The sequence below is a fragment of the Notothenia rossii genome (genome assembly GCF_949606895.1).
Source record: "Notothenia rossii genome assembly, chromosome: 7".
In the NCBI taxonomy this organism is placed as follows: Eukaryota; Metazoa; Chordata; class Actinopteri; order Perciformes; family Nototheniidae; genus Notothenia; species Notothenia rossii.
The window spans coordinates 20,916,051-20,930,195 of record NC_136905.1 but is presented as its reverse complement, the minus strand read 5'-3'; the positions used below and the strand labels follow the sequence as shown (position 1 = coordinate 20,930,195).

Below are 14,145 nucleotides of genomic sequence, written 5' to 3'. Positions count from 1 at the left end.
CGACTACATTCTTTCTCATCTCTCACCCTCTTTTTCTTCTGCTTTCCACCGCCATTTATGTAAGTCCCCTTTGTAAAGGCCAAATTATTTTTGTCTCTCATTTCCTGGCAGACCCACCTCAGCCTCCAGTTATTTTGGGTCTAGAGAGAGAGGAAGTCAAAGAGGGAAGAACGCTCGTGTTGGAGTGTGTGTCTCATGGTGGAAACCCCCTAGCCACTCTCCAATGGACCAAGGTAAATCTTCAGCACCATCTGTTAAGCAGGCTCTGGAACATACTGTCACACTGGCAACATTAGCTTTTTTATTCAACTTGCAGTGTAAGCATCCTTTTGTTAGAAGCTTCTGTACTTTATTTAGTACGCCATATGGGACTGTGCTAAATTTCGAAATATATTCTTGATGTTGCCTTTTTTTTTTTTTTTGGTGTCTGTGTTTCAGAATGAAGAAGTTCTCTTAACAACGTGGGAAGAGGACGTTGTGGCGCGGAAGTCCAGCAGTATCCTCTTCATGAAAATCCATCCAACAGACAACCAGGCAGTGTTGTGCTGTGAAAGCGTCAATATGGTGTCTTCGTCACCTCTTTCTGTTAGCCACAAAATCACTGTGCTCTGTGAGTGAAAGTAATGCTTATTACAGTACACACACACACACACACACACACACACACACACACACACACACACACACACACACACACACACACACACACACACACACACACACACACACACACACACACACACACACACACACACACACACACACACACACACACACACACACACACACACACACACACCCACACACATTCAAAGCGCTGGCAAGGCGAGCAGCAATGGATTATTTAGGATATGGACAAAAGGCTGAGCAATATAATAAGAGTCTTACCTCAAAAAACAATTATATTGCTGTCCCAGCATAAATTCTAATGCTAATATCATTAATGAAACTAATGGTTATTATGGCTGCGGCCCATATTTCCCACTGCCTTCAGATTAGTATCACAGCACGCTCTTTCATAGCTGCTACAATAATTTAGCTGATTTGCTTCAATGCACATTCCTGAGGCAGTACAGCCTACACTTTGTGCGATAGTAACGCCCATGTTTAATAGATTATACATTTCTCTTTGAATTTAAAATGTTTGTTTCAGCAACAATAAAACAAATACAGAATTAATATTCAGCAGCCTTAGTGCATTGAGTCTAACAATAGCCTGATTACCACTACACAGCCAGACTACTGTATGTAAGTCCGGGCTTTAAATGTGATTGATGCACCTATTTTATGTAAATATGCTTTGAATTAGAAACGGTCCATGCAGAAATCTCCTGCTTATTCTATGTAAGGGTGGCTGAAGTTATTCCACTGCCCCTCCTTTCATAACAAAGCCCCCAACAGACCCCGGTGCCATGCCTCACAGTCATCCATTCATGGATGTTGAAAATGAGCTGCTGACTGCCTGACTGCGCTGTAGGCACTGGCAGAGGCTGGAGGGCACAGAGTACGTCTCACTGGTGTAATATGAATATGCCTCTTTTACCTCACGGCTCCTGCTTAATTCCAACATTCTTTGTGTGTGGCATTCACACAGGCGTCCCGGTCTATGTCTCATGTGGGAAAGACACAAATAAGTATTAAGATTTACATACATGACCCCTCCTTCCCCATGTCTGCCATGTCTGCCAGCTCAGTCCCCAGTCTTTGTATTCCCCGGAAGGCTTTATGCAGCTGCATCGCTTTGCCTGCAGCTATTGTACCCTCGTCTCCCCCTGTGGTTAAAACGAAGCAGACTTTAAAAACCACAGTGAAAACCTCCTGAGAAAACAAGTTGCCACTCAAAGTGATTTTCCTTCTCACCCTTGATGCAGCTCTATGTTTCATATCCCAAAATAGGTGCGCTGCCACTGGGATCAGAAAAGGTAGCTGTTGAATGTACTATTTCATGGGCGATATTTTTACCAACTTGTTTTTGTATGCCTTCCTGTCTGTGTGTGCGTGTACAACAGTTGAGCCTGCAGAGGTGACACTTTTGGGGTCGTTCACGGCCATCGAGGGGCAGGACATAAATATGGGCTGCTACGCCACCTCCAGTAATCCACCTGTCGAGATCCGCTGGTGGCTGGGCTACAAGGAGCTCAACACATCCGGAGAAGTTATGGAAGAGGTGGGACTACACAGCACACAAGGTTGCAGTCTAAGCAATTAGAGACAATTATGTTGGCAAGAGATAGTGTATAGTGACAATGGGTTTTAAATGAATGATCATTTTTGTTGTTTTAAAGCGAATACTGCAGTAAGGTATGTTATTGTGTCTTTTTGGTGAACACAAGCCTTCAAAGATAAAGGGCAAACGCCTTGCCCCCTTAAATGTGCCTTGAAGGTAATAGAAAAAACGTTTAAAAAGCCTCCCATTGAATTAAAAAAGAATCCTCTAAAATGTGACCTGTGAACCTTTTAGATGAAAGGAAACGCTATGACCATGAACAGTGTGTCTGAATAGACCTATACTGCAAATGAATCAGCAGGTGGTTCTCAGAAGAGTATTCTGCTGCTCCTATCCTCTTTTGTGTATGTTAATAAGATCAAAGTGAATAAAAGCTGACACGGAAGATGAGCGTTATTAAACAAGCTCTTTATTCATCTGGCAGCAGCATTTTCATTTGATCTTACACAAGGCACTCAGTGTGCTGTGTGTGAGCTTTAATGCATTTGAAACAGTGTGAGGTTAATGAAGACTGACGCTCCTGTCCAGTGTCTTTGTTAGTCTTTCTGACTGGGGCTTTTACAGTAATCACCACAATAATGGCTTTAATAACCAGATGTGCTGCACAGGCATGACCACTATCAGGCAGGTGCGAAATTATGCTTTGCTCAATTTAAAACAGCGTGCAAAGCAGAAGAGTCTGATGAATATGCTATTTATCAAAGACCATGCACAACATCAGTCATTACAGCCGCTAATTTGACATTTGTATTCGCAAAGACAAACCAATGTGGGTTGTTATTCTCACTGATTTCTTTCTCCCTCTCTCCTAAGACTGAGAATGCCCCTGAAACCAAGGCTGTCTGTCCCCTGACTGAACTGTCATATGTGCATTATGTCTGCAGGGAGACAATGGTGGGATGACAGCCATGTCTAACATGACCCACAGGGTCTCCCGGGAGGACGACGGACTGAAACTCACCTGTGAGGCTTTCAACAGGGGAACACACTTCTCCAAGACCCAGTTCGACATACTCAATGTCTACTGTCAGTAAGCTTTCTATTCTTCTATTGTTGTAGAATTAACTAGCGTAAAATACTTATGCGAGGAGAATTACATTTTATTTTGTACTACTTTTAACATGTTATCAAATGCACATCCATCATAGTTCAGGAGGGCTAGATTTCAATTAGAGCTCTGAATGTCAAGAAATGCAAAAAAAGGAAAGAAATTGCTCTCACTAATTTAATTCTCAACACAGAATGTGCAATTGTTTTTTTAAGGACTGTCTTTTCACATTTGTGTTGATGGAAGTGTTTTCTGTTCCCATTTTCAAATCGAAAATATTCTATTTAACTGGCCTTGAGCGATGGTCTCTAACTGAAGCTACTGGACTGTTCAAAATAAACACGTATGTCAATTTGCTCAAAAGATTCTACTAAAGGACATATTTTTGTTTCTTTCTATATCAGATCCCCCTCAAAATGTATGGCTCGATACCCCCCCTCCAGATGTCCCTCTTCGTTCAGGCACCACGGTCCGTCTCGTCTGCTTCTCCATTGGAGGCAATCCCACTGCGACTCTGACTTGGTTCAAGGTGAGTGTGTACTGTATGTGTGTATTGGAGCGTAAGTCTGAAGTACACACTCTTCCCTGTGTAATTTCCTCCCTTCCTGTTGTAGAATGGAAGGGCAGTCCACGATGCAGTGAGGCAGACGTCCTTTGAGCGGGGTGTGGCTCGAGAACTAATCCTGGTTCTGACGCCAAGTGACAACATAGCCACCTTCCGCTGTGATGCCACAAATAAAGCAGAGAAGACCATTTCTGCCCAGACTAAGCTCAAGGTTCACTGTGAGTTAGACTGGAGCTCTGACACTAACACATGCTGAGCTTTATTTCAGTCTCACTCAGCTGAGAGAAAAGCCAAATATAATAATAATAATAATAAATGGGATTTATATAGCGCTTTTCTAGACCCAAAGACGCTTTACATTACGAGTAAGGTAGACAAACAAAACAATATCAGATGAATGGATTCATTTTAAACCATTTCACACAGATTTCCAGTATTTGGTACTCTTCTCATCTTGAAATTGTCAGTGAGTTAAGATTGTGTCTCTTTTGTTTACTCTATGGTGCTCCAGTCCTGGCAGTAAGTATGAAGATCTCAACCAAACAGGAGGTGCAACGTCAGGGACAGATGCTAACTCTGGAGTGCCAGTCTGGAAGCAGCAACCCCCAGCCCATCATCCGCTGGAGTTTGGACACAGTCAGGTTTGGCAAGGCCATTGGTGGAAAGGCCCATAGCAGACAGTGGGCCTCATGCAGCCACATCATTTTGAATTTCCCTGGAATTTGTATTAATTTAAGAGAATAATTATCGTCTCCTGATACACCAACAATTCTGAACCATGGCAGGTGTTCTGCCATGTGCACACACTCTGGCATATGCTTAAGAATTGAATGGATGCCACCAAAACGTCAGCAGTATTGAAATGGTGGTACTGTTAAATAGAATTGGAGGATGAAACAATCTTTAATGGTCACACATGTGCATGCAAGAAACACACACACACACACACACACACACACACGCACGCACGCACGCACGCACGCACGCACGCACGCACGCACGCACGCACGCACGCACGCACGCACGCACGCACGCACGCACGCACGCACACACACACACACACACACACACACACACACACACACACACACACACACACACACACACATAGTGACATTTGTTCTCTGCTTTTTACCCATCCTAGTACTAGGAGCATTGTTTAGCAGAGCAAACTAAAGCTAAACAAAGGAAACATTTTATTTTCCAGAATGTCAGAACTTGTGTTACAGGAAAGTCAAAAATCATTGAATAGCAGTGAAATTCAGATTAGTTTTTCTTGCGATGGATAAACAAATATTTGTTCTAAACTTGGTAAAACTTTTACCTTAGAGAAGAAGCAAAAAGTGTTTACTGTAACATGGTTGATTCCCAGAAATCAACGGGCACTGACAAAATAAGAAAAACATGTGGATATGAACAAAAACAGGAGAAAATCTGAATGATATCGCTTCCTGCACGAGTCCCACTGACACTGTGATAGCGGCATATATATTAGTGCTGAATGACTGTAAAATGGTGCTACAATTGTGATTGTTTGATGAACCTGAACCCTCCTGTTGATTTGATTGGCTGGATGCAATTTGTGTCCTACAGTAGGTTACAGGGAGTTGAGCAGCCCCCCAGGAGGGCTCATTTTGGTGGTGTGTCAGTGCAGAGTTCCCTATCCCTAAATCTGAGTTCACTGCATCACAACAAGCGTGTCATCTGCCAGGCCTACACTCCGGAGCTAGCTGAGGGGGCTAACACATTCTTTAAACTAAATGTGCATTGTAAGTAGAGGGAACATCTTTGATTTTTTTCTTTCTTGGTTTGTTTGTTCCCTTCTTTCTTGGCGAGTGACCATGAGATGTGTTTTCTTAAATGATGTAAGCTGCTTTACTGATGTACTTTTGCACATAAATGTCAGCATATAGTATGTGCGTGTGTTTTTTGTTTGCTGGGAAAACCTTTGTTGGGATTTGTGGGTCTGTTGAGCTCTGCGGCAGTGTGTCCTAATTGTGCATTTGCTTTGCTGCATGGCCATGTTTGTCTTTGATGCCATTTCACAGGCAGCAGCCAGCCTCTGCTTCAAAGCTTGCTACTGTGTATGAGCATGAAGGAATGTCACTGTGTGTTTGTGCGGAGCTGCAGTTGGACAACAGTACTGTCACTCGTCATTTTAATGCCTGTCCCTCTCCCTCCCGCGTTGCCTTTCTCCCCCGCCATCTAAGTATGCGAAGTTGGTTGGATCTGGATTTATTGGTGGGATGTCGACTTTTTTTTTACTGGTTTGACTCTCATTAGTGTCTCTTCCTGCTTCCACGCTCAACATGTTTTGTGTGTCTTCGTGTTCTCCTTTGTTGGTTCGTGTCATTCTCTGTGCTAGAGTTTGTATTCACGCCTTTGCTCATGTATTTTTGGTGTAAATCCAACTTGCGTAGCTGAATTTCTGTGCTGTTTCTGTGTCAGACCCACCAGAATTCAGCCCTAAGCAGCCGGCACAGATTCAGGTGTTGGAGGATGACATGGCAGTCATCCCATTGCTGCTCTCAGCTAACCCGGAGGAGGTCTCCTGCATTTGGCTGCACCGCAGGGAGACGCTGGTCAAAGGTGATCCGAGGCTGTGTGATGGCTCTATAAACCAGGTCCTAGTTGAGCTGAGCCAGCAAGTAAGCACTCAGCTCTGCCATTCAGGGTCTGAATAAAACATGGCAGGTTAGCCAGCATGGGACCCTGCCAAATGTGATTCTCATTATGGCTCTAATGTATGCAGTCTAAATGAGGTTTGCTGTCTGCCTGAATACAACACAACGATTCTAAACCTGGCTTCTCCTCCAGGCCGGTGTCATCAGGGCCCTGCTGCACCCACTCTCTTTCTCTGGTAACTCTGTTAGCTCCATCATACGCAACCCCCACCATAAAAATCTATCCTGAATGTGGAAACCCACCTATTGCATTTAGACTGCTGCGGTTGAGGGGGTGTCTCTCACACAGCCCATTGTCGGCTTGATGTGGGAATCCTGCCAGGCCAATCAATAATGCAGGATTAGATGTCACTTAGAGACCAGTGGCCAGAGGACACGCGCTTGATGAGAGTGTAATGAATACTTAATTTACCGTTGTTTTGCATGTCTCTACGTGTGTGCGTTTCAATGTTTTTGTAAAGAGGGGAGTCTGCACTTCCACTGGTCAGACGACAACTCCCTGGAGATCAAGAACGTGACAAGGAAACATGCTGGAGTTTACACGGTCAAGTGTACAAACGAGGAGGGCGTCAACCAAGCCTCCATCATGCTGGATGTTCTGTGTAAGAACTGCACACGCAGAGTGGATGAGCATGTAACCATAACACCAATTTACATATCAACATGGATCCCACATGTGAATTGATACAGGTGGAAAGAGGTCATAAAAGTGCTTCAATTTATATATATTTTTTGCAAGAATAGAAATTGAAGCTCTTTTGATTTTTTTTCTTTCTTTAACGAGTAAATAATATATGTTGTGATATGTGAGTGTGTATCTACTGCAGTTGCGTCATTGTTTTCAAACAGCACCTTCTTAGAGTTGTTGAGTCCTGTAAACTGAGGAAAATGGGGCTTTAAAAGTCTTTGAATCTGATGCTTAAGAAGCGGTGGGAGTCCTGAATTATAAAAGGTCTTTGGTGGCAGTGGCAACATGACTGCATTTTTTCCCCAGGTGTTTGGATCATTTTTCATTTACCTTTGAAAGCAAGTTAAATTATTTACAGTAATTCCTAAAGCTTAATTAAAGTTCCCTAGAGCACTTAACACAGGAAAATGAGCAAAAGGGATGGAAATGAGAGAAAAGGATGGGAGTATAAAAATCATTATTTCTTCACCTTCCTGCTATTCATTCATAATTGATCACTCTTTTACTAGCATGCCAGATTTGCAGGTAAACCTTGGGTCCATAGTGGGCACAAGTCAAGCTGAATAGGCTTCGTCCTTAAAGTACAGAGTGAGCACAAATAACAAATAACGGTCCATTTTGTACTCTGGATTTGAATCTGTAGACTTCTCACATGTTTTGAACTCTAAAGCTGCAGAGTATCAGAACCGCCAAAGCATCCATGCACACAGACACACACACAGACACACACACAGATACAGACACACAGACACACACACACAGACACACACACACACACACACACACACACACACACACAGACACACACACAGACACACACACACAGACACACACACAGACACACAGACACACACACAGACACACAGACACACACACAGACACACACAGACACAGACAGACACACAAACACACACACACACACACACACACACACACACACACACACACACACACACACACACACACACACACACACACACACACACAGACACACACACACACACACACACACAGACAGACAGACAGACAGACAGACAGACAGACAGACAGACAGACAGATAGACACACGCACACAGACACACGCACACAGACATCACCATTGGCTTTCAGCCCCTACCCAGCAAGCATGACACATTCATTAGGCCTCAATGCAAGACCGTGCTTCTCCACTGCTGCCCGGGGCCTCGCCTCTAGCTCCAACCCTCTGCCCCGATACTGATGATTTAATAATGGAAGTGTTGAAAATGTAGGCCTGCCTGTTTCACCAAAGCCCATGGTACACACCTAATGGATTCTGCCGGCCTGAACTGACTGGGCTTGACAGTTGTAGATATTCATTATGTATGGATGATTGTAGTAGCTTTTATGGGTGGCGGTGTAGCCCACTTAACTATGTCGGTCTTGGTTAGCAGGCCAACACGGGTGGATCCCACCAACCCAGAGGTCTGTGTCTCTCTGGTGTTTCTCACCACTGTTCTTCAAGTGCAAACATAGGTTTAGACAAGGAGGAACTAATGGCCTTACTGTTGCAAGTACATGGCACTCATGGGAAGTATAAAAAGATTATGCGTTAGGGGCAAATAACGACTAGAGGAGCCAAGCAGTCGGTAAGGAAAGAAGACTTAATGAAAAGAGGGGAGCCGTTCAGTCTGTCATGTGGGAATCAGCTGTCAGTGGAGGGCCTTCTGGGTCAAAGGCACAATTCTCTGTTTGGTTGCATAAGCATCTGTAATCCTCCAATATATAGAAGGGTTAAAAGCGTTCCATCTCAAACGCAAAGCCGAATTAAGGCGGGTTATGAACAATTTCAAAGGCAAACGAGTGCCAGGTTAATTATAGCAATGTGGCATGCTTGCTTAATGGGTTGACAAATGATTTTTCCCAAGTTGGCATGTTAAACTTTGCTCTTGCCTTAGCCTTGTCCTTTTTTTCTGACTCTCAGATGCTCCCAGTGTCAAGGCAGAGAAAGACCCTGTGTTAGTGAACCTGGGGGAAACAGCAGACCTAATATGTGTTGCAGATGCCAACCCCATTATATCTGGCATGTTCACTTGGAAATGGCTGGTAAGAGCTCGGGATACACACACAGAATCATCCCCTGTATCATATTTCCTTTATCTGGCTTGCTTTCTATTATTTTATCCATTCCTAACGTTTATCACTGGCCTTTCTAAATGCACAGATGCACCATATTTCACTGGCTCTAACTATCCCTCCACCCCATCTCTTGCTGCTCCACACACGGTCCAAATCCAGAAAAATAGCTTTCATTACCGCTGCGTGACTAAAGGGCACATTCGTCAATGTGGCGTGGTCTCTGTATCTACTGATGCCTTCTCCGGTTTAACCCACCCCCTGGCAATAGCGTGTGTCCCGCTTTCAACCTGCCCAGCCCCTCCCGTTTCTCTTTCCCTGTGGCTCTCCAACCCTTAGCATTATCTTTCTCTGTCCTCAGAGCTCGTTCCCCCGACGCCCTTTCCATCCCGACCTCAAGCCCTGATGGTTTCCCGCTCAACTCTCCCTCATTGTCTACCTGCCTTTTACTCGCACTGCCCTCCCCCCTACTCGGGCCCTCACCCAGGAGCAGGGGGAGTGTGTTTTGAGGGATAGCTGCTGTCTGCCGCTTATTCGCCCTCACTTTGTCTTCCGCAGGGAGAAGGGGAGGTGGAGATGGGAGAGGAGAACCAGCAAGACGAATCTGGCCTTCTGACCTTCCATGATGTGACTCGTGCTCATGCTGGTCTTTACCAGTGCTCAGCCAATAACGACATAGCACCCCCCGCCACTGTAGAAGTGCAGCTGGTAGTTCAATGTAAGTTTTTAGTATTTATTCTCAGTGTAACAGGGTAATAAAACATAAATGAATACTCATGTAGGGAACATTTAAATGTATTTTATTGCACTAAAAAATACACCTGTACTCCTTCCTCCATGCCCATCTTGTCTTGTGTAGTCAAACCTAATCTTCAGAAAGGAGCCCAATGGACGAAGGTAGCAAGTAGAGGCGATGGCACCACAACGGCTGAGGTAGTGTGTCAGGCCGAAGGGATTCCTCGCGTCGACTTCACTTGGGAAAAAAAAGGTGTTCGCATGGACTTTGCCAACCCGAGGTCAGGGAGCATGCATTATTCTTTTCTTACTCTTCCTCACACTGTTATCTTCAGTGCTACTGTCAGCATTTGGTTTCAAACTGATGAATCCTCACAATTAGAATATGTTTTACCCAAATATAATATATTCTTTAGCTATTCCTTGCTATTTCACCACTAAATCCAGATTTAGAGCATTTTACACTTTGCTTTTCACTATGCAAATACCTGTTTAATGCTTTCTTTGATGTGTGAAATTGGGTGACTTAGTGCGATCTGCAGGACATCACAATCCCTGCTGTCTGCCTGCTCGGGATTTATTTCTCTTTCTGTGTGTGTGTCTGTGTGCGTACGTGCATGCTGCAGGTATGAGGAGCGGACCGTGAGGGAGGGCTCCTTTCACACCAGCACGGTTAGAGTTGTAAATGTGAGCACGAATCTGGACTATGCTGTCTTCCGCTGCACGGCTCGCAACTCGCTCGGGGAAGACACGCTCCACATCCAGCTCGTCAGCACAAGTACTGCATCTGAATACATTTGGGGGTTGTGTGTGTATGGGTGTGTGTGTCTCTGGGTGACTAATGTTGGCCTATGTAAATGTACCTTCAAACCATCCACTTTTCTTGAGGTACGAATAAGAACCCGGTCTCAGCGTTGTAGCAATGCATTTTTTATATAAGAATTCAATGGGTCTTCAGTGTTTCCCACAGAATTTGATTTAGCAGACGCCTTATTCCAAAGCGACTTACAATGACCAATTATAGGGACATTCTCCCTGGAGTAACCAAGGGCTAAGTGCCTTACTCAAGGGCACACTAATAGTGGTGTTCCAGGCAGGATTTGAACTCGCAACCTTCCGATCATCAGCCCACCTCACTATCCATTATAGACTACCAAAAAAAAAAAAAAATTAATAATAATATATATTTTTTTATGAGATCCATTTGTGGCGGACGATATTTAATTGTGGCGGCCCGCCACAAATAAATCAATGTATGGGAAACACTGGTCTTTGAAAGGTTTATTTGGCCTCAGATGGAGGAGATTTCATGGTGTTAAACATGATCCAATTACTTTCTCCGTAACAGCAACAATTTGCTAAAAGTGAAAATGATTATTTTTGATGTAATGATTGTGTTGTGGTGGGTCAGTAGTTAACACAAACCACTGAGAATGAACACCCAACAGCGCATTTCCACAAAACTGTAGCTGCGTGTTGCCAACTTCGGCTCATTGTTTTTGAGCTGGCACATATGCTGTACAGTCTTTATGCTCTTAACACACTCTTTCCACCGGGAGTCCAATTCAAGATAGATTGAGAACACAACCATCTAGTGATCAAAAGAACAAAATAAAACTACCAAAGCTCCAAAGCGAGTGTATCTTGTTAGTGCAGATGTGTAAGTATTCAGTTTTTTATGTCAGACCTGCGGTGCTATCAGTTTAGTTAAATCCTTTTGCTCCCTAGTGGTTAAAATGACCTTATGCATCTTTAAATGAATGGCAAATGATCAAAGTCAGAGTTAAGGGCCCACAACATGTAGGGATTAAGCATGTAACGTACTTGGTAGTGGGGCACAAACTATTCCTTTGTTTCCAATTTGGCAGCATCTCAAAAATAATTGCGTCTGTGCTGCTTTGTCCAAGGGTTATCAGCCTTTTCCAGCATCATTACAATAGTGTGGGAGGGCCATTGAACATGCGTAATTCTGTAAACTGGAGAGTGCTGTTGCTCCTGAGTTTCAGCCCTTTAAGGAACTTATTCCGTTGCTGTATCTCTCCTTTATCATTCAGCCCATAGCAGTACTTCACTTCCCCCTCTGATAATGCTGCAGCGATATGCTTTACTCTCCCGGCGTGCTTAGACTTTTCTGCCTTCAAGCTACCAGAGTATCTTTGCACCACCGCCACTATCAACTCAGTCCTGCTCTCAGCGAGGCCCCATAGCCACCATTGGACACATTTAATGTTTACTTTGAAAACCATGAAATACAATCCAATATTGGCCTGTTTTCCCCCAATCATTTTGTTAGTCCTGCGCATATTTATAATTAATCTGACACAGTGATAATACATTTGATATGCTTCCTTATCATTTTACAGCTCGAGAGGAAAAAAGAGGTGTTTTTTTCTTCTTAGCCCGGCGCTTTTTGGATTTGAACGAGACGAGATCCAAATAAGGCTGACCTCTTCGCCCTGGAATCTTATGAGTAGAGCTGATAGTGGGAATTATTTATTCCACAAACTGGGCTGCAGCCTGGAGCCAGAGAGGAGTAGAGCATCCCCTTCTTATGTTGCTGCTATACTATGTATCATCCTTCTCTCCTTGACTGTCTCTACTTCTGCCCCTAAAACCACCCTCCTTTCTTTCCATGCTCCAAATACAAAATAATCTGCTTTCCCTTCACTACCCTGACTGAAGCAGTGCCTCATGTCAGACTGAAGGCCTGGCTAGCCTCTTTTGTTCTGTGTTAACAATACTGATAATAATCAAGAGGCTTCGTCAGTCGGTGCGTGACTCTGGTTGGATAAATTGGACAAATCAGCCACTTTGCTCTATAAGGGATGGGCCATAGCTCTGTCCATGTGTTCTGATCATTCATAGAGCAAAGCAAAACCTTAAGTAAAAAGCCGATAAAGCTGTGCACCGTGAAAAAGATGTTCTTTCAAAGCCTTTGGAATAAACAGCCAATAAGAAAAGACCATGTTCCGAGCATAATATTTCTCTCTCCTCCTTGATTTATATTCTTTTTAGTTATTTATCATCAGTTTTTTTTTTACCCGTTTCCTTCATTACATTTTCTTAAAGTGTCACTTAACATTTTGCTCAGAGGTAAACTGTTATAAATGCTTCTTCTGGTACACATACTGTATCTAATGATAAGAATAATGATGGTTTTTAAAATCAATTCAACAGGATAAGTGAGAATATCTCAAATCGTTTTTCTTCCTTTTTTATTTCTATCAAGAAGAACATCAGCTCTGCAATTTCTTTCAGTGATATCCATTTATCTATTTTTAATCGCTCTGAAGCAGTAAGCGGGGAAGCACGCTCGTACAGGCCAGCAGGGCCTCAGGTGTTATTTCAGAGTCTGCAGATATAATCACTTGACTGTCTCATGGCACACCTCACCATTTATTAGGACCTAAAGCCTTTTCAAATAGCCACCCGTCAAGCGAAGGCGTTCTGCTCTTCAGTATTCACACAACATCGAGACTGCATACTTTTTTTTCTTTTTAAACCTCTCTTCTTTTCTTCTGCCCTCAGATCACCCAGATCCTCCTTCATCGTTTGGCCAAGTCGACGTCTCCCACGACTCGGTCACTCTTGATTGGATCCCCAGCTTCAACGGTGGTCTGCGGCAAAGGTTTCGTGTAAGGTGAGATGTCAAAAAAGGGATGTTGGTTTAAGAATGACCCCCATTTCAAAATAAAATACCTAACCTGACAGAAGCTTTTGGTTGACAGATACCGTTGGGATCACTCAGACAGTTTTCTGTATGTTGATGTCTTTCCTCCTGGAGCTACAACCTTCACGGTCACCGGCTTGCAGCCTGTCACCACCTACAACTTCTCTGTCAATGCCCTCAATGCAATGGGAGAGAGTGCCTATGCTGACAATAATGCAGTACTGACCATCACCACCAAGGGTCAGTTTGGAGTAACCCCAGCTTGACACTGAAAGGACACCACCGTACAACCGTCTCATGATCTAATATAAATTCAATACAAACGTATAATGCTTAGAAGTTTGGCTAATAAGTTTCTGTTTTGTATTTCTTCCTCTACAGAGAGGGCAGAAGGAGTCCCAACAGATGATGACTCAGTCTCACAGAGTAAGTCT

The 14,145-nt window shown here is 43.7% G+C and overlaps 1 protein-coding gene across 7 annotated transcripts in view; it reads left to right on the top strand.

The window, feature by feature from the left end:
* The window catches only part of nphs1 (NPHS1 adhesion molecule, nephrin), a 47,846-nt gene that overhangs the window by 20,292 nt on the left and 13,409 nt on the right, over window positions 1–14,145 (top strand). For all 7 annotated transcript variants that reach the window (XM_079692143.1, XM_079692145.1, XM_079692144.1 and 4 more), the window contains 17 exons: window positions 112–233; window positions 439–610; window positions 2,010–2,167; window positions 3,112–3,253; window positions 3,680–3,804; window positions 3,890–4,058; window positions 4,352–4,481; window positions 5,434–5,609; window positions 6,289–6,429; window positions 6,986–7,126; window positions 9,155–9,276; window positions 9,865–10,024; window positions 10,166–10,322; window positions 10,668–10,819; window positions 13,570–13,681; window positions 13,770–13,951; window positions 14,093–14,137. In XM_079692143.1, the coding sequence (XP_079548269.1) occupies window positions 112–233; window positions 439–610; window positions 2,010–2,167; window positions 3,112–3,253; window positions 3,680–3,804; window positions 3,890–4,058; window positions 4,352–4,481; window positions 5,434–5,609; window positions 6,289–6,429; window positions 6,986–7,126; window positions 9,155–9,276; window positions 9,865–10,024; window positions 10,166–10,322; window positions 10,668–10,819; window positions 13,570–13,681; window positions 13,770–13,951; window positions 14,093–14,137 (2,406 nt within the window). The remainder of the gene's footprint in view (window positions 1–111; window positions 234–438; window positions 611–2,009; window positions 2,168–3,111; window positions 3,254–3,679; window positions 3,805–3,889; window positions 4,059–4,351; window positions 4,482–5,433; window positions 5,610–6,288; window positions 6,430–6,985; window positions 7,127–9,154; window positions 9,277–9,864; window positions 10,025–10,165; window positions 10,323–10,667; window positions 10,820–13,569; window positions 13,682–13,769; window positions 13,952–14,092; window positions 14,138–14,145) is intronic.